At 40.9% G+C, this 19,094-nt stretch overlaps 1 protein-coding gene across 5 annotated transcripts in view; it reads right to left on the reverse strand.

Annotated features, from left to right (window-relative positions):
* Positions 1-18,929, reverse strand: part of mtus1a (microtubule associated tumor suppressor 1a) — a 39,034-nt gene extending 20,105 nt beyond the window's left edge. Inside the window, exons 1-7 of one of the 5 annotated variants that reach the window (XM_074647966.1) lie at positions 18,796-18,929; positions 6,726-8,805; positions 6,256-6,481; positions 3,893-4,123; positions 2,997-3,032; positions 2,371-2,463; positions 1,741-1,857 (exon numbers count right to left, since the gene is read on the reverse strand). In XM_074647966.1, coding sequence (XP_074504067.1) covers positions 1,741-1,857; positions 2,371-2,463; positions 2,997-3,032; positions 3,893-4,123; positions 6,256-6,481; positions 6,726-8,708 — 2,686 coding nt within the window. In that variant the 5' untranslated portion in view covers positions 8,709-8,805; positions 18,796-18,929. Of the gene's footprint in view, positions 1-1,740; positions 1,858-2,370; positions 2,464-2,996; positions 3,033-3,892; positions 4,124-6,255; positions 6,482-6,725; positions 8,806-12,013; positions 12,303-17,366; positions 17,433-18,717 lie in introns of those variants that run through there. The other 4 variants (XM_074647968.1, XM_074647969.1, XM_074647967.1 and 1 more) reach the window with 4 other exon arrangements.
* Positions 18,930-19,094: the final 165 nt, after the last annotated feature.

The following is a 19,094-nucleotide window of genomic DNA, read 5'->3' on the forward strand; positions in this document are numbered from 1 at the left end:
CATCTCCAAGCTTAATGATGGCGGTGCTGTAGCAGAGCCAGGATGCTAGGAAGAGAGCAGAGGGGGTGGGGTGGGAGGAGCTAACAGCAGAACAGCAGCCAATGAGAAAATAATCCAGCAGTCCCCCACTCTTTCCCTATGTTACCAGCAGTGGGGATGGCAAGAGATGACAGACTCATGGCATGGTTTTGTCCGATGAGCTGAGCTGAAAACAGCTTGGCTGGCACTGCTCTCTGTGAAAATGTGTCCTCAGCTATGACTGCAAAACATATTTAATAAAAGACTCAAAACAACATGCTGACTAATAGAGTGTTATATAATGCAACATGTCTTTCGTCTAGTTTCTGTAAACGACAGGAAGACACATGAAGAGCCCAAAAAGATGCAAAGGGCAATAGTGTGATTATGTTTACAGGAAACAGTTGTTGCCACTGATGAACACAAAGGATAACACAACTTGAATGTTCTGGTTAAAATGAGCACAAGCCACATCTGATTTACTAAAGTACATTTCTCATAACACTGAGCAGCATTAAAATACTAGTTAATCAGTAGTTTCAGCTGAAAGTAGAAGCACTATGGATACAAGCCACAAGGGCGTACTACTTTTATAGTTTCCGATATACTAAAACCTCTAAACATTGTCCTCTTACTGTCCAGTCACTATATTTAGATGAGAGAACAGAGGAGGTGATAAAAATGTTGATCCTTATCTGGGTTGCTTTTAATTAATTATTACCGTGCACTCAGAGCACCAGAAAAGGGTTTTTGGATTTTTTTTGCCCTCATTTTCACCTCACAGGATACATACAGGTTGCTCTACCTTATGGCTACATTCCAAATCGCATACTTTTTGTTTTTACTTTTAGTACATACTGCAGCTGCCCTTACAAAGTATGTACCGTTGCATGCGGTATGCATACAATTGGGACATACTACTTTGTCACTCATTGCGCCTTGAACTTTGACCCTCTTGCTCTAATATCCACTGCGCAGAGGATTGTGGGTCAGTATAGCCAGAAAAGCTTGCTCTAAAATGCGACTGGATGTAGTATGACCTCCTGGTATTTTTAGCATACTGCATTTGACATACTATGTATTGGGACATACTAAATCTATATATAATATATAAATAATATGGTAGTATGGGTATTGGAACGCAAAGTATTTGTTTGGACTGTATGCAGCCTGAAAGGATGACGGTAGACACCAAGGGCTTAAAAAAAAAAAAAAAAGCACTTCCACCTTCTCAGCATGTAATCTTGGGTAAAAAAGGTTACAGTAGGCATCAATAATCGATGGTTCGATCGATGGTTAAGGTTAGGTCGTCAGGCAGTGACTCTCCCGAGAGTTTTTGTAAGTATTTGCAAGTTATCTTCTAGACACTACCGTATTTTTATTAAAAGTTAATATTCTTCCAATTAGATGCTAGACTTGAAAATCAATTAAAGATAAGGCCGCAGAGGACAGTGCTCTTTGTAGTTGATACAAATACAGCAGTATCATAATGTATCAGGTCTCTATCAAGAATACTAAACAGGATTAGCACATTTAAAATATAGAGGTTTAAACTGCATTTCTATTTTCCTTTTTTGTTGTTGTCAAACTACACCATTATTACAGAAAGCAAAATAACCAATATCTTCTGAAACCAATCGCACACCCATGACAAGCCATCTAAATATTTAAAAAAAGGATAATACACATACATAAATCAAATAGAAACAATTTAACTCTTACCAGGTCCACTTGGAGATAGACGAACAAGTCTTGCAGAAGTGGTCCTTTTCAGAGGACTGACTGTAGAATTTGAAGCGCCTTTGCTGGAGGGAGCAGCAGATCTGCATGCTGTCAAAGCTGTTACAAGCAGAAGATCCAGGTGAGACAAGCGGCAGGAGTTAATCTGACCCATATTGGAGCACAAACTGGCAACTGACCACAACCACAGACAGCTTTATACTAGAGATAATTTGATCAAGCATACTGTTCTACTGAAAAGCAAAGATACAACTGATTTAATTCAATCAACATCTAAGAGTCCTCAGCAAATAACATTAGGGAGTCACAATAGCTTGAGTATTTTGGGATGGTTTAAAGTTCAACACAAGTCAGATTTAACAGGGCCATTTTCTTATCATAGTGTAAGCAGTTCAAGATGTAAAAATCAATGTGGTCTCACTCCCATTTACTCTACCAGCGGGAGTTCAGAAAGGGACTTAATGACTGATCAGAATTTAAGCTCAATATCTTCAAACTAAAATAAAAAAAAATGACATACTTGTACAGGAAAACAAGATAAAGGAAAAATCAAGTCTGAAATGTAAAAGCGTGTGTGTGTGTGTGTGTGTGTATATAGAGATGTGACCTCACATGGTTCAGTGTTTTTCCCAGGGGTTGTGATGAGTCTAGCTTTCAGCACAACACTTTTGAAAGGGGATGGTTTATGTGAAGCTCCTCCAGAAACTGTTGAACACCAACAAGAGAAGTGCTGGTTAAATGTTACATATCATGCTGTGAAATTTTGAAGGTCGCACATGTTTGTGTAAAAGCACTTGAAATTCACTGGGCATTTCAATACCTCTCTGCTTTCAATAAAGTACTGCTGTAATCACCGCTGACAGACCATAACAAGCATTTTAATAATGCGCTTAAATATAATCATCAAGGTAAAATACAACGAATCAGATTAACAAAGGGTAATGTTAATCTGACCATTGTGACAAAATTGACCATAGCACGAGGTAGCAATAGAATCAAATGTATAAACAATGACTGAATGAATATCATCCATGTAAAAAAAATATTTTAATATTTATTTAAAAGGATCCCCATTAACGGATGCCAATGGCACCAGCTAAACTTCCTGGGGTCCGAAATCCAGTACATCATATTCATAATATACGTACGTATGTCCTCTGAGCTAAACTGATTAAAATATTCAGAAGCTCTTTCACCATGGATACTGCAATTATGATTCATCTTCCAGTCTCACTTACTTCTCCAAAGCTTTCTATCTTTTCCATTAAACGCAGCTAACAAAGGGATGATACAAAAACGATAGGATCCAATGAGCAGGCATGTCAAGAGGGTGAGATCACAGTTGGATGCTGCACTGCCCTGTGCTATTAAAGAGGAGCTGTTGAAAACATGAGCTGGAAATTCAGTCCAAGTGCAGCTACGAAGTCCTGTGTAACCAGCCATTGGGGTTTAATAACAAGAAAAATAGGGAAACTGCTCCTTTTCTGCACCTCAGACGACATCGGTTGTAGTGTATGTCTGCTCACTCTCCTCCAGGCAACGCTGTGTGTGAACTAGAGTGGAATAGAACCCGTTGTCTTGACAACCACACAAGAGGGGGGGTCCCCAGTTTGGAAAATACATCCTCTCAGCCAATCAGACCTGCATGCTGTTAAGGATGCTGGGTGGAAAAAAAGCCTGCTGTCTAACAGTGCTCCTTCTCTTCATACAATACACCAGTATGAAAATAAAATACCAATACAGTAGAACACATCAGAACCACTCGAAGCTCAGCAACAATACAAAATGATTTGCTGGCACTGGACTGGAATTCAGCTCATTCACACAGAATTTTTGATAGCTTTGAAAGATGGTCTACTTTCTTAAAATAAATGTTTTTTTAGTTGCCAAGCCCCTGTGTCTTGGCAGATGTGGAGGTATTAAATCAGAGAAAGATTTGCCACAGGGAGATTTACATCCAAGCCCAGCCCTGAAGTGGGTCACTATTTAGAACAGAGGCCCCTACCCTCCATGTCCAGATGCGGCCTGATCCCAGAAAACACCTGCATTAAACTGATTTTATACGTTTATGTAATTGTCTGTGGGTACTGAACATCATGTTTCTAAAAAAATTGTAAATCCTTGTTAGGCTTACCTTGTGTACTATTCCCAGCACCTTCGCTCATGTGAGTACTGGCCTCAGTAAGGCTCCTGGATGGCCCCGGGGGCTTGCGTGGTAGTCTAGAAGTAGGAGTATGGGGAGGGCCCATAAGAGAGGGCCGAGTGGGAGTATGAAGAGGTCGGGATCCATTCAGCTGAGGCTTAATACTTGATGTTGAGGCGGTTCCAAGGGACAGCTCTCCTGTTGCCTGCACTCTCTGACTGCCTGGGATACAATAGAGTGCACATAAACATTGGAGGTCAGCAGCATGAACCTATTTATTAAGGACAAATACACATACTGAGCTTACCAGTGTATCAATCATGAGTAAAAACGCAGGCAAATAAAATATCTACAGAGCTCCTAGACTCCCAATTCAGGCTTAACAAACCAGACAATGTTTTCTTATAACAGGTAATGAGTCCTGTTCATGGGATATTTTAGAGACATTTGTCCATAACCAAAACTAGTTAAAAAAAAAAAAAAAAAAAGCACATTTAAAAGCTTGGAAAACAATGTAAATATTTATTTATGAAAAGCTTTAAATGATCCCTGACAGCTTACCTATTTCTTGTTACATTTAATAAAGAAACTGTACAAAACGTACCTGCATGTATCTTACACTCTACAGCAAACATGTCAAATATGAACAAACAAAAAAAAAAAGTTAAGTTTAAGAAAAATAATACATCCCTGTGAAGTATCCCTGTAGCCGGAGCATGCATGTGAAGGTTACTGCTTTACTGTGCTCAGGACTCCTGATTTCAACACTTTGTTTTCACTTTGAGCTCAAAACCTCCCTTTCCTTCCCCTGCTTTTTCCACTCGTACAGATGGCTTCCCATCAGAGGAAGAGTCCCCCCCCTCCTTCCCCAGGACTCCTCTTACTATGAAGAGCAGTAGGGCAGAGGGAGTTGGCTGTTTATCCCCAAGACCTGGACAAGAGACCGGAGGTGACAACTGTATCCAACACGGTTCCTGTGGGACATGGCTGAGCTCATCATGAGGCTGACAGTAGGTCTATTACAGGAACTGCTTAATGTCACCCTCTGATGGGGAGACTGCTTTACTACAACCTGAATCATTTCAGTTTACAATGGCATGTGGAGCAGAGCTACGCAAATTAAAAGTTAAATAATGCTATTTATTATTTGTATCCGTCATGTTCATTATTTCTGAAATGATGGTGGCAAGCTTGTAAATAAATAAAATGTTTATCAATCATCTGAAGAGTATAAAGCACTACCTTATAACTAGGACTGTCAAAGTTAACGCGATAACACGTTAAAGCAAATTAATTTTAACGCCACTAATTTCTTTAAAGCAATCCATATTCCCGAGGTTGTAGCGGACTCAGTTTTTTGTCATACCAGCTTGTCGCAATGGAGGCTAGATAACTCTAAACCTGCGCTAAATTTTGGCGAAGAAAAACTGTCATTGCCAATTTCAAAAGGGGTCCCTTGACCTCTGACCTCAAGATATGTGAATGAAAATGGGTACCCACGAGTCTCCCCTTTACAGACATTCCCACTTTATGATAATCACATGCAGTTTGGGGCAAGTCATAGTCAAGTCAACACACTTACACACTGACAGCTGTTGTTGCCTGTTGGGCTTGAGTTGGCATGTTATGATTTGAGCATATTTTTATGCTAAATGCAGTACCTGTGAGGGTTTCTGGACAATATATGTCATTGTTTTTTGTTGGAAATTGATTTCCAATAATGCATATGTTTGCATACAGCAAGCATAATTGCCCACTCCCATGTTGATAAGAGTATTAAATACTTGACGAATCTCCCTTTACGGTACATTTTGAACAGATAAAAAAATGTTTGATTAAGTTGCGATTAATCACGATAAACTATGGACAATCATGCGATTAAATATTTTAATCGATTGACAGCCCTACTTATAACATAACTGTTGCTTTGAAGGATCCTGCCGCAGCTACAGTACGTAAACCCCACACAAAACCATGTACTTCTGGTGCTGCCTTCAATCCTACACGGCCCTTCAAATCCAGTCCAAGTCAACTTCTCTACTGTGCTTGTTTCAGTTTACACAGGGTTAAATTGGCCTATTACACAATTCTCCCTCTCTCTCGGTTGTGTAAACAGAGGAAAAAGTTAGGGAATCCTTCACTCTCTGCTTAGCCACTTATGAGGGTATTGATTGTGACGTACTGTCAATGTTTATTTACCAACATTTATAGGTCAACTTTCCCATTTGTGAAACAAATGAACTTTAAACTTTTCTCAAGACCCCTGCGATATCATCACAGGCTCAGCTTAACTCGATAACAAAAAACACAAAGCATGTACAGTATTTAACCCAATTACTATGTATCCCACTTACCTGTGCTGTCCTTCTGCTTGGACTGTGGTGTCCCTACAGTTTTGTGTACATCCCTCCCCTGGGTTCCCTGCCTCTGCCTGGTAGACAGAGTGGCTGGTCTGGGACTGGCAGCTGGAAGTAGTGAAGGTGGTGCTCCTCTTGTTTGTCTAGGAGATGACCGTCCTCGAAATCTGCTCTTACTCTCATCCCATGAGGCTCCCGCAGTTGTCGATTTTCTGAATTCTGCCTGCAAAGAGAGCAGTTTCTCACTCAGTCCCTAAGCTCTATGCAATTGGTCCTGATGGTTCACAACACAAACAGACATTTTCCCAGAGATCCCTGGCAGCTCCAACCAAATCAGTGTCCAAAATATTTTGATTTAATGTGGCCCACAGAAAAAGCTGCAAGAACATGAATATTAACAGTACTTGAAAACAAGTAAAAATGATTGCAGATTTTTTTAATTGTTTACATTATAAATCCATACTCACCACCAGGCTGATCCTCTTAACCTCTCTGGTGGAGTTTTCAGCAAGTCCGTTTGTGGCCTTTTTATTCAGGTTCCCTGGTTTGGTCTGCTTCAGGTGGGTGTCAGCTTTGGGAATGCTAAAGCTGGCTGAAAACTGTAGACTTGCTTTCTTCTCCCTGGGTGGCCTGGATGACAATAATGAACTCTCCGATGAGCAGCGAGGCCGCAACTTGCGGACAGGAGGCTTGTTATGACCTAAAGCCGAGCCTGACCTGACCTCAATTTTGTTTAGCACGCCCTTTTTTGGAGCTGGTTTGGGATCCGTTTGGCCACTTCTGTCAGGGGATTTTTCTGAGGATGATAAGCAGAGGGTCTGATTGCCAGAATGCTGCACTGCGGCGTCTGCTGCTTGGCTTGACGCTGCTTGTTCAGTTTTAGAGCTGCATTGGATTGCTGAAGCATGATTACTTGCATCTGGGTGTTGGTGAGGTGGGGATGCTCTACTCTTCCCCTGTCCATCTACAGCATTGTGCCCAGATGACTGAATCGTTTTCAAGCCCAAATTATCAGCCCCTGTATTCACCCGTCTCTGAGCATCATTGACCATTTTAGTGGTGGTGAGTGGTGAGACAACTGCAGTGCTACTCCTTAACTTGGCAGGACTAATCCTAATGGTTGCTCCTCTATGTGCTTCAGTGTGTTTATTTTTCACATTAACTTGTGGCGGTTTGTGCTGTGAAGCAGGGCCTGACGCTGACATTTGATGCACACTTCTTGTCACGACTTTAGATTTTACGCTGCTGAAGTCGGACTTGGGAAACTTCTTAATTTCCATTTTCTTGACTTTGCTGGCTGAAGGCGGCAGTCCTGCAACCAAACGGTTAGGAGTCCCAGAGATTTGCTGCCGTTTAGCAGGGTGCAGTCCTGGGATGGCTGCGTTTCCAATACTGGGAGACTCTGAAAAGGAGGGGAAGCCAGGCATCATGTTCCCAATGTTTAATACTGGAGTGGAAGTATGGACATCCTTATCAGTGTATTGTATAGCTGACAGAGTGGACTCAAGGGTCTTGCCTTGTTCTGGTGTAAATGTTCCAGGGAAACTGGGCAACGGCTCCGCTTCAGCACTAGCAACCTGAGCGTCTTTTCCACAATCGGCAGGAGATGTTTCACAGACAAAGGTCATCGAAAGACCTCCCTCGTTCTCACTTGGTAGAGCTACAAGAAAGTTGGATGTTTCCATATCATTTTCCTCAGTGGGGTGCTCTGCATGAATGAAAGTCGTGCCAAGACACGGATGGCTTATGTTCTCAATGACTCTTTCTGTGGATTCTTCAAGGACGTCCGGCAGAGTGGTTGACAGCAGGTTAGAATCAGCCGGAAATGCGGGATGGCCCGCAGCCAGAGACATAGAGGACTCCTCCAGGGAAGAGACTAAGAGGGACTGGTCCTCAAGACAAAAACTGTTGCTCCTTATTACCATTTCCCCAGAGCTCAGGGAGCAGCAGTCGTTCTCGGTGGATCCTCTACGGGAAGTCTCGCCTGAACTCAGCTGGCTTTCCCTCCCAGCAGAGTCTGAAGACATCACTGCACTGCTACTTGCATCCTCTGTGTTCCTAATGAAAGTCTGGTACTCATCCGATCCCATCTCAAGGCTGCTCATCACACTCAAGTTTTCATTCCAGATATTCCCGCTGCTGTTAACGGGTGTGGTGGTAAAAGTTTGGTTCAGGTTCATGCTTACGCTGCAGCATTCATTATCTTGAGGTACAGTGTTGTTGTAGGGGTTATCCACAGAGAAGCCGTCGCTGAGGCAGCACTCCAGCATGTTGATGTCAGGGGAGCTGGTTTCTCTGTCACTCATATTTGAAATACTACTGTTGGTGTCAGGTGAAGGTGACAGTGACGAGATGCTGTACTGACTCTCAGGGGAGATGGCCTCTCTGTGGGGCAGAAGAACTGTGCTCCCAACTTGGTCGGTGGACATGTTAAATGTCACGTTAGACATTTTGGAGTTCAGACAGGATACTTCTGTAGCTCTGAATAGCCTTGCATTCGGTTAGCAGCACAGTAATCCATCAGTTTTGTTGATCAGGCACGAATATCTGTAAAGGGGAAAAGGTCAAATTTGTATAACCCATGTTACTACACAATCTATACTGACATCACTGAATGTTAACAGGAGCGTCCCGAACTGACCCATAGGCTTATCTTCAGACATCCCAGTGTAAAATTTAGCTCAGGGCTCCAAAAAGGCTCTGGCCTGCTCTCCTAAGCCTTTGTAGTCACTGGTCATTGTAACAGTACCTGGATACTCAAATTATTTATGACTTAGCTCAATGAAAAATGCAAAAGTCATCAGAATCCTGCTCAGGGAATGTTGTAGTGCAAGTCTAAATTATCTCCTAGTTGTAATATGTGATACAATGTGATTTCATTTAGATTGTTGAATATCAAATTACCCAAATATCTGTACCCTTTCTAAAGATATGTTTTACCAGACACACCTTCCGTCTCTCCCGAATCATGGTTTCATAAAAGCTTAAATGTGAGGCTGGCCAAGCAGTTACAAGCCTTAAATGAGCCAATGTGGGTTTGGCATGAGAAGTAAACGGCAGTCTTAACTGCTTTGTTGTGTACTGTTATGTTTATTTAAGCTGACTGGACTGCTAAGCTTGCCAGCATCTACTACAACAAAAGCACCATTGTGGCATGTGCCACCGGAGAGTAAGATATCAAGTCACCAACAGCCTGAAAGTTTCCAGTATGCAGACTCCAGACATTCTGCTGCATATAAAAAAACTGAAGAAAAAAAACTGAAAAACTTGTTCAACTGTCCAGGGTTGTAATCAACCCCAAATAGTGAATGAAATGCCAACATATATATTGATTGTTTGGAGAAAAATTGTGCATAGTCTGCTGCACTTCTGTCAAGTCAACTCTGTGTCCTAAAAAAAATTACTTTCCCATACAACTAAACCGCATTCTCAATTATATTTTGAGGGAAATGTATGTTCCACCGGATTACGGTCGCAGTTTTAAACTTGTGGTTAATGTAAATTGAAACAAAACAAAAAATGCTACAAAACTACTTGGTTAGGTTTAGTAAAAAACATCATGGTTTGGCTTAAAATGACTGCTGCATTATTTAAAGCTGCAGTGGGTAGAAATGGAGCAAATATGATTAAAAAAGTTATTTTTATAAAATGGTCACTATATTCTGACAGTAGAAAGTTAATCTGAAAAAATCAAGTGCCTCCGTGTCCTCTGGTGCTCCCAATGGCATCTGCAAGATTTCAGACATCGGAGGAAAACAACCAATCAGAGCCGAGCTGGAGCCTTGCCGTCTCTGAGCAGCTGTCAATCACTCGCAAACTCCGATCAAGCGGTCAAACTAGGCAGTACTGATCAAATATGAATCCATACTGTTACTGTAATGCCTATTTCTCGCCTCAAATGTTTTCAGAAACATATTTTAGTGTACCGTTTAGCTGTAAAATTAGAAAGTTTGTGACCCGGCAGCCATGTTGAGATCAGTTATACCAAGCAAAGCCCACCAGCCGGAACATAGCCAATAGGAACGCTCAATAGGAACGCTCTCTCTGAAATTGGCCAAAGTCTCCCGTCACGGGCTTGATTTTTTTAAAGCCTGAAAACAGAGCCATGAGGATGTGCAGAAGTCTTGTTATCTCTCAGAACACTTGAATTACAATATGCTGAAAGGTTATTATCAAAGTTTTGCTCAATGATGCCAAAAATATTCTGCCTACTGCAGGTTTAAGCTACGGACGTAAATTAAAACAAGTGAATGTTGACTTTTGGCTTCACATGGGACACAAGCAGTGGCCTCCTGGGTGAAAGTCCTGTGTTTGTTTGACCCGACCTCCTCCCTACAAGGACATCTGCAGACTGTCAGATGTCAAAAACAAATGCAATCCGGGACAAAATACCCTCGAAACGTAATTCACAATGCAGTTTAGTTGTATGGGAACATAATTGTCTAGGAGACAGGGAATATACTGGTTGAGGAGGGAGGGGCAGGATCAGTGAGGGTACATGACCTTCCCAGGAAACACAAAACAAAATGCAGAAAACATATGACTTAGTTTAAAATAAACCTGAGCTCAGGGGGTTTTCTTGGTTGTCAGAGCATTCTAAATAAAACATAGTACATGTCTTAAGAAAAAGAGAGGCTTCAATTTATAATATGCAGCATGTTAACCTCATGTTTTCAATCGTGAGTGGCAGCCTGCTTGTCTTTGGCTCATCTGTGTGTAATACTGCTAAGATAGGTTTCTTTTGTAGCAATTTCAAAACTCCACCAGTTGAATAGTCTGGGTGCAAACATTTTGACATTTCCCCCCCATGTACAGTATATAAAGGCAAATAAGGCTCTACTTAAAGTGAGTGATGTAACTAAAGAGTTAAAGAGTCATGGACCCCTGGAGTCACTAGAGATAGCTGCAAGTTTGAGGTGCACTAAACTATAAATACATTGACAGTTTTTTTCTCATAGCCAAAATATCAGCCACCTTTACAAACCAATTTTGGCAAGCAACAGAACCAACAAATGACAACTCCAATATATTATTATTTTTTAAACAAGACACCAATAGAGAAATTCAAAACACATTGTCGACTATAATTCTGGCCCCCACCTCCATCATGCACATTTCAAAATGCTAATTAGAAAATGTTTAACCTTAGAGAAATGCTCAGTCTGTAAAGACAACAACCACACCATAAATGAAGTCTTCAACTGGAATAACAGTGTTAGTCTAGTCTTTAAAGAGATCTTTGGCTTTAACATTTGGGAGAAAGACATTTTCAAAATATAAATATGCCACAATAATTATTTGGTGTTAATATTTAAATCTGCCTTACTGGACACTCGACACTACTGCTGATAAGATATATGAAAGCTGCTCTGCTTTTATCAACATGACCAACAGTCCAAATCTGGATACGTTTGCTTAACAGGCAGAGAAACAACACGCCTTACTGTAAATTACAATCTGTACAATATATTATACAGCCATGGCAAACTGCTGCACATTGAACCTTGGCAAGAAGAACTGCCCCTCCAACGCCACTGCAGTATCTTCCCACACAATATGACAATGCAGAACAGTGATTTTGCTGGTTAAAAACATCACTAGGCATTACATTGTTATGTAAAGTACAACTGCACCTGAGAAAACCATGAACTGACGATGTTTATGTAAAAATAAAACCACCAAGATAAGCCACAAGAAACTGAGCCAACGAATAGAAAGCAACACTGCAGAAAAAAAAACCTTTTAAAACACTTACCTTTGACTGAGAAATGGATCAACTATAGTATGAACTAACTCAATACCGCCATTCTCCACAGTCAGCTGTGTTGCCTTCTGCATCACGTCAGATCACTCACTGTTTACAGGTTCACCCGGCTCATTTTACTCTCTCACAGATAATCCCATTACTGCTTTCCTTCCAAAGCGCTAAATCCAGCCAACTGGGCAGGCAGTGGTGTGCAAGTGTGCTTCAGCCAGACACCAACAGCCCCCGTCCCACCACCACTCCTCCCTCCTCGTGTTTAGAGTCAACCGTGCATCAGTAACGTCACAGCCAGAATGAGGGTGCCCCCTGTGCAGGCATTAGATTCTGTTTCTTTCCTCCCTTCCCTGTAGGCCTACTGCAGCACTGGATCAGCAATATCTCCGACCATCAGTGACTTGGCTGCACACTGCTCCCAGTGCAGGCATGTCAAGGTCCAGCTAAGGATTGTGCTCTACGTAGAGCTCCACTCCCAAGTTTACTGATTGAGCAAGCAAGGAAGAAAGCAACATGTTACCTTATCCACGCCGAGCCCAGTGCTGGGGGAGTGGCCATGGCCTGCCAGTGTTGGCATTCACTGTTGCTAAGCAGCCAAAGTCCCTCTTTTATGAAGGAATGGATCAGGCTGCTTTTTTAGTGAGGGATAAGTGAAAAGGGGAGCAGAATAACAGGAGGCCTCGGTTCCTTGTTCCCACCCAGAATTTGCATAGAAACTCACTTACTCCAAGATGGCAAGGCACATTACAATGTTGGTTACAGCTGACAAGTGCTCCAAAGTCCTCCACTGATAATGTCACTGTCTGATGACACAGCCTCATGTTGTACACAAACAGCTCGACACCTGATCCCAACACTGCAGTAGTGGTGTGACACCAGAGTCTAAGACCTCTAAGACCAAATGCTATTTCTGCTTAATCTATACAAGGCCCCTGACCCCTGGAACTACAGTCTAATCTTAACTAGAGAGAAGATGTAAATCATGGTATAGAGCAGTGGTTCCCAACCTATTTTCATTGAAGCCACCCCTACTTGTATCTAAGAAAGACTCATCACCCTAAAAATAATTACAAATCCTCAAACAAAATCCTCAGTTTCAATAAAGTGACTCAGTGTATTAAATGAGTTAGTTTTTTAATAAATCAACTTGCATAATATCTTTTTTTGCAATTAATTAATTTACTATAATAGTGTTAGAGATGCGGGCCTCCCTTTGTGTGCGTCAAGCGGGAGAGCAAAAATGTTTTTGAAAGGCTAAATGCCCACAAATATGGATTGAAGCCGGATGTTAGATTTTGCAGTGAAGTGCTACCTGAAGTAGCAAAACAATAAATTATTTTAAATATTTTTTTTTTAATGTACAGGCTTTTGTATAAATTAACCACTAAGTGTGTTATTATGATTTTAGTTATACATGAAGAAATCTAATTTCAATCATTATCTCAGAGAAGACAAATCCTGGCGCACCCCTTGTGATCTTTGACGTCCCCCTAAGGGGCGGTTCACGTGCCACGTTTTTTGCGTGCTCAAATTCGTTGTTGTCAATGTAGATGCGTGGCAGGCTCGCTCAAACGCGGGAGCGACGCTATTGCGAGGAGCAAGCAAGATAAAATTATTTCAACTTTTGGAACACTGCAGCGCGCACAGCATGTCACGTGACAAGGAACAACCAATCACAGACGGCAGATATCGTTTCTTTCTTCCGTAAATATCAGTGTACAGTAAATATATGGAGGAGAAGTTAATCATTTTAGTGCAGGGCTACACAGAGCTTTATTTATTTTACTGGCTTCACCCTTTCCGTCCAAGAACGTCACAACATCCGGTTGAAAGGTCAGCCAAATTGACACTAAGAAATGGAGCAGTAAAGCTACCGTGAGGTGCTGGAAATCCATTTCTTTGTTTTGACTTTGTTTAGTTTAGTCAGTGAGGCTTTTACAGCTAAATTACTACAACTTCATCATCGTAGCAAGCAGATTTTGGTTGGTTAGTAATGGTAGGCGCAACAGTAGCGCAACCTCCCATGCACCTTGGATAAAATGATGAAAGCGGCACAGCTGGCATTTTCCACACATTTTTAGACGCAGCATGTGAACGGCCCTAAGGAACCACTGGTATAGAGTAGGCTTATTATCTCCTCAGAGTTCTGAGTCTTATATCCTGTAGAATGTTATTTAGTGGGCATAGTTATTGAATCTAAGCATTTTGACATGGTCTTCAAGTACTGTTCAAACCTAAAACCTCAGTGATGTTTGTTGCCACCTAAACAGTACACTGTAAAAGTGTATACAATACATTCAAAACCAAGAGGCTAACCGGCCAAAATCCCTGATACCCGACACTCACTGTAAACTGCCCACGATGGTGTGGTCTACTGGACCCTGTGTTTTGAGAGTCCATTCTGCCTTGTCAGAAAATAAAATGGGGTTATTTTTGTAATTGTCTCAGATTCATTATCAACATTGCTGTTTGATATGAGGCCCCACTATGTACCTGTCTGTCCAAGAAAAATCCAATGCAAGTTACTGCCTTCAAATAGCATTATACATTTAAAACTGAAAGTGAGATCAACAGAACAATGCTTCTCTATTTTTGAAGCCCCCGAGGCACTTTGCAGAAAACCTTGAATGGCCTTTTCTTGCCTTTGCATGGGTGACTGGACGTATCGGTGTCATACAGCCAGCAGTTATGAGTAGCAGGGACAGCCATCAAAAGCCCAGGCACAGAGCTGCACCACACTACCACAGGGCAGCAGGTCAAGCTGGGGGATTCCAGCCAGCATACCACAGGGACAACGCTGTCCTCTGTAAAGCAGGGAACAAAACCACACCAATGAGCCCGATTAGAAGGATAGCACGGCACTGTCTTTCAAAAGTCAGAGTATTAGTCAGTCTGCTTCAGCAAGAAGAAATAGAAAAAGGCTTTCAAGAGAAAGCTGTGCCTATGCTATCTAGTGAAAAACAGAGACCTGTCAGATGTGTCAGCAAATGTATCTTGGTTAGCTATTCATTCAGTTAGCCTAAGCTGTGATGCTTATGCTGAATACACATAGCATTTCCTAGGGCTGTGCATTGGCAAGAATCTGGTGATACGTATCATGATATAGGGGTAATGATTCAATATATTGCAATATATTGTGATACTGTAAGCAAGGTGATACATTGCGATTTTTTCCAATCTAATTTTAGGAAAACTGTCATAGTATAAACTATAACGACACCATCATATGTATAAAATCTGAGTAATACAACATTCACTATGTAAAATGGCTACTATGGGGACTAACATCATTACACATGAATATAGTTCCACAAGAGTCTTAACTTTCCTGTCATACAAAATGTATGTAATTCCAAGACTGTTTAGGGACCCCAGTATTCAGAAATAATACATCATTTTAGAATAGGCAAAAATATTACATTTATACTGCATTCAAAAAACATGTTTTATGCCAACAAAAAAAAAAGCGATTATGATAAAGTCGGCATGTCTGTAAAGGGGGGGAAATGGCCATGCCAGTTTTTCCTCACCAAAATTTAGCATAATTTCGTAGTGTTATACATCCTCCTTCTCGACATGCAAGTATGACATGGTTGGTACCAATGGATTCCTTAGGTTTATACCGTCACTGCACTTCTAGCTATGAAACTGAGCCCGCTACAACCGCCGAAAGGCAGAATAGTGGCTGGGACTGCCGGCGGGCCGTCAGATTTTTAAGAGGTTAATTAAAAATCTATAGTGTTTTGGAGAATCGCAGTAACATAATACACATAAACATAATATCGCAATACTCTTACATCCCTTGCATTTGCAGAGGTGGACAACAGCAACACATAAGAACAAACATTTTAGTTGAATCTTGTGTTAAGACTTTTTTTTGACAAGCTGTAGGTCAAGAATTAACCCTTGAGCTCAGTCTGAAATATTGTGCAAGATATTCACCTATATTTTATAGTAACATTTGAGAACAGGGTTTGTGGTGTTGTCATGTATAGCTGAACAAAATAATTTCACCTTGCAATACAGTGCAATCAATACCACAAACATATTGAAATTGGTCTTAAAAAGTTATAAAATGTGCAAAGCAGATAAACATGGAGTCCACAGTCAACTACAGTATTCTTATTTGGGAAGAAAGATGAGAGAATTAAGATTGCTAATCATCTGAACACAAAGGGACTTAAAGCAAAGGATGTTGTCAAAAATCTTGGTGTTTTAATCAACAGTGATCTCAGCTTCAATAATCATGTGAAAGCGATAACCAAATCAGCTTTTTACCACCTTAAAAACATAGCTAAACTTAGAGGTCTTATGTCAAAGCATGACCTGGAAAAACTTATCCATGCTTTTATCTCGAGCAGTCGATTACTGCAATGGTCTCTTCACGGGCCTACCTAAAAAGACCATCAAACAGCTTCAGATGGTGCAAAATGCAGCTGCTAGAGTTCTTACAAAAACCAAAAGAACTGATCACATCACTCCAGTACTTAAGTCCCTACACTGGCTCCCAGTCACAGAATTGACTTTAAAACACTACTGCTTGTTTACAAATCACTAAAGGGGGTAGGTCCAAATTACCCCTCAGATATGCTTCACAATACACACCTACTAGACCTCTAAGGTCACTGGGGAAAAAATCTATTAGTAGTACCCAAGGTCAGAAGGAAACATGGTGAGGCTGCTTTTAGCTGCTACGCTGCTCAACTGTGGAACAAACTTCCAGATGAGATCAAAGATGCAGCAACAGTGGCCACTTTCAAATCTAGACTCAAGACCAAAAACTGTTCTCAGCTTTTTCTGTTAAGGCCACAAATCAGTGGAACAGCCTGCCTGACGATGTGAGGAGCTGCAGCTCTATCAGCACTTTCAAAACCAACTTAAAACGTGTGTTGAAAGCTGCTCAGCTCTGTACTCACTGATCTTTCCTCCATGGTCTTCATGACTTGCTTTTACTTGACAAGCATACTTTGTGATGTGCTATTGTGCGTTTTGTATGTTCTTTCTTGTATGACTGTAGTATGTTTCTTTGTTTTGACCTGCCAAGGGACTACAGATGTGAATTAGATTAAAGCTATAATCTGGTACGGTGCATCAAATGGTGACATTTATGTTTTAAACTGTACATGGTCCCTTTTAAATAAAATAAAAAATAATAATATATTCTTTTATTCATTTTTATCTAATGCACTTTGTGCTCTTTTATCTTGCTTTTATATGTAAAGCACTTTGAATTGCCTTTGTGTATGAAATGTGCTATATAAAATAAACTTGCCTTGCCTTGCTTTGCGGTAGTCAAAGGTGTGGTTTAAAGCCAAAATAAGATTGAATATTGCTGGATGTGTTTGAGTACCTTACTCCTCTCTGGCTCCTGTAAACACAAGAGGTCATTGGTGACAACAACAACATCAGTTTGAGCCCTCCTCCAGCCAGATGAGTCTATAATTAGAGCAGGAGTAAACATAGTAGGAGTCTACATATGTAGCAAGGAAAATAATCTGTCAAGTCCATAAATGGTTTAAAACACAGTAGACTAACGTACACAACGACTGAGACCTTTAAAGATTAGGCAATAAGCTAGTATTAGATAGATAGATAGATAGGATAGATAGATAGATAGATAGATAGTAACTTTATAAATCCCGAGGGAAATTCAAGTTTCCAGCATCACATGTCCATAGTGCAAAACATGTTAGTAAGAAGGCAGTAAAAAAGTTAGCAGTGCAAAGTACAAAAAAATATACCAGATATAAAAATACAAGGAGATGAAGAAAACTGTTAAAACTGAATATAGTACAGGGTAACAGCTGTGATACACAACTATTAAAAAAGTGAGTATAGTGCATAAGAGACTGTTAAAAGTGAATATAGTGCATAAGAGACTGTTAAAAGTGAATATAGTGCAGAAGAGACTGTTAAAAGTGAATATAGTGCAGAAGAGACTGGTAAAAGTGAGTATAGTGCAGAAGAGACTGTTAAAAGTGAATATAGTGCAGAAGAGACTGTTAAAAGTGAATATAGTGCAGAAGAGACTGGTAAAAGTGAGTATAGTGCAGAAGAGACTGTTAAAAGTGAATATAGTGCAGAAGAGACTGGTAAAAGTGAGTATAGTGCAGAAGAGACTGTTAAAAGTGAATATAGTGCAGAAGAGACTGGTAAAAGTGAATATAGTGCAGAAGAGACTGGTAAAAGTGAATATAGTGCAGAAGAGACTGGTAAAAATTACTATACTGCATTATTATTATTATGTTAAAATGAAGCTTACATGGCGAACAACCGTTACATAAGGTTTTAAACATGACTTTCAACTGTCGAAAAACAGCGGTTGACACAAAAACCCGACAATTAGCCGCCAAGGCCTATTGAAGGAGGCTGGGAAACGCGTCATATCTAAGGGTACAACGCATGCGCAGTAAAGTCTTGTCTGCCCTCGCCGAAATTGAGCCAATCACAACGCACGACCGCAGCTTCAGTTACATTGCGCATGCGTTATACCCCCAAAGATATGACGCGTGTCCCAGCCTCCTTTTCATAGGCCTTGTAGCTAGCTAGCATAATGTAGCTAATTAGCTAGCTAGCTATCAAGCTAACAAACGTTAATTTCTGTTGACCGGAGGTTGAACTTTATGGTACCTCAATTAACTCAAGCTAACTAAGAACTGAAGTAGCAAAGTAATGTTGGAGAAACATATCAACTGCCTTACCACTTGTCCACTAGGTTAGGTTAATAAAAAGCGTATAGTTAAACAAAGAAATAGCAGAGTTATGGCTTGTAACGTTACCTGTCACCGGACAGACGGGAGCACTAACGAGGTCCTAATACATCATTATTTTCACCTGTCAGTTTCCCGCTCTCAGACAAGGCCTATTAAAGGAGGCTAGGTCACACTTCATATCAAAGGGGTGCTACGCATGCGCAGTAAAGTCTGGTCGCAACGCACGACTGCAGCTTCAGTCACACTGCGCATGCGTCATACCCTGGCAACAAGACCCGTATGCTAACCTCCTTAGAATAGGCCTTGCTCTCAGAGCGCCCTGAACAAACAAATGTCACAATGCAAAACTACAAACCGGTCGTACA

Source organism: Sebastes fasciatus, chromosome 10 (genome assembly GCF_043250625.1).
Source record: "Sebastes fasciatus isolate fSebFas1 chromosome 10, fSebFas1.pri, whole genome shotgun sequence".
In the NCBI taxonomy this organism is placed as follows: domain Eukaryota; kingdom Metazoa; phylum Chordata; class Actinopteri; order Perciformes; family Sebastidae; genus Sebastes; species Sebastes fasciatus.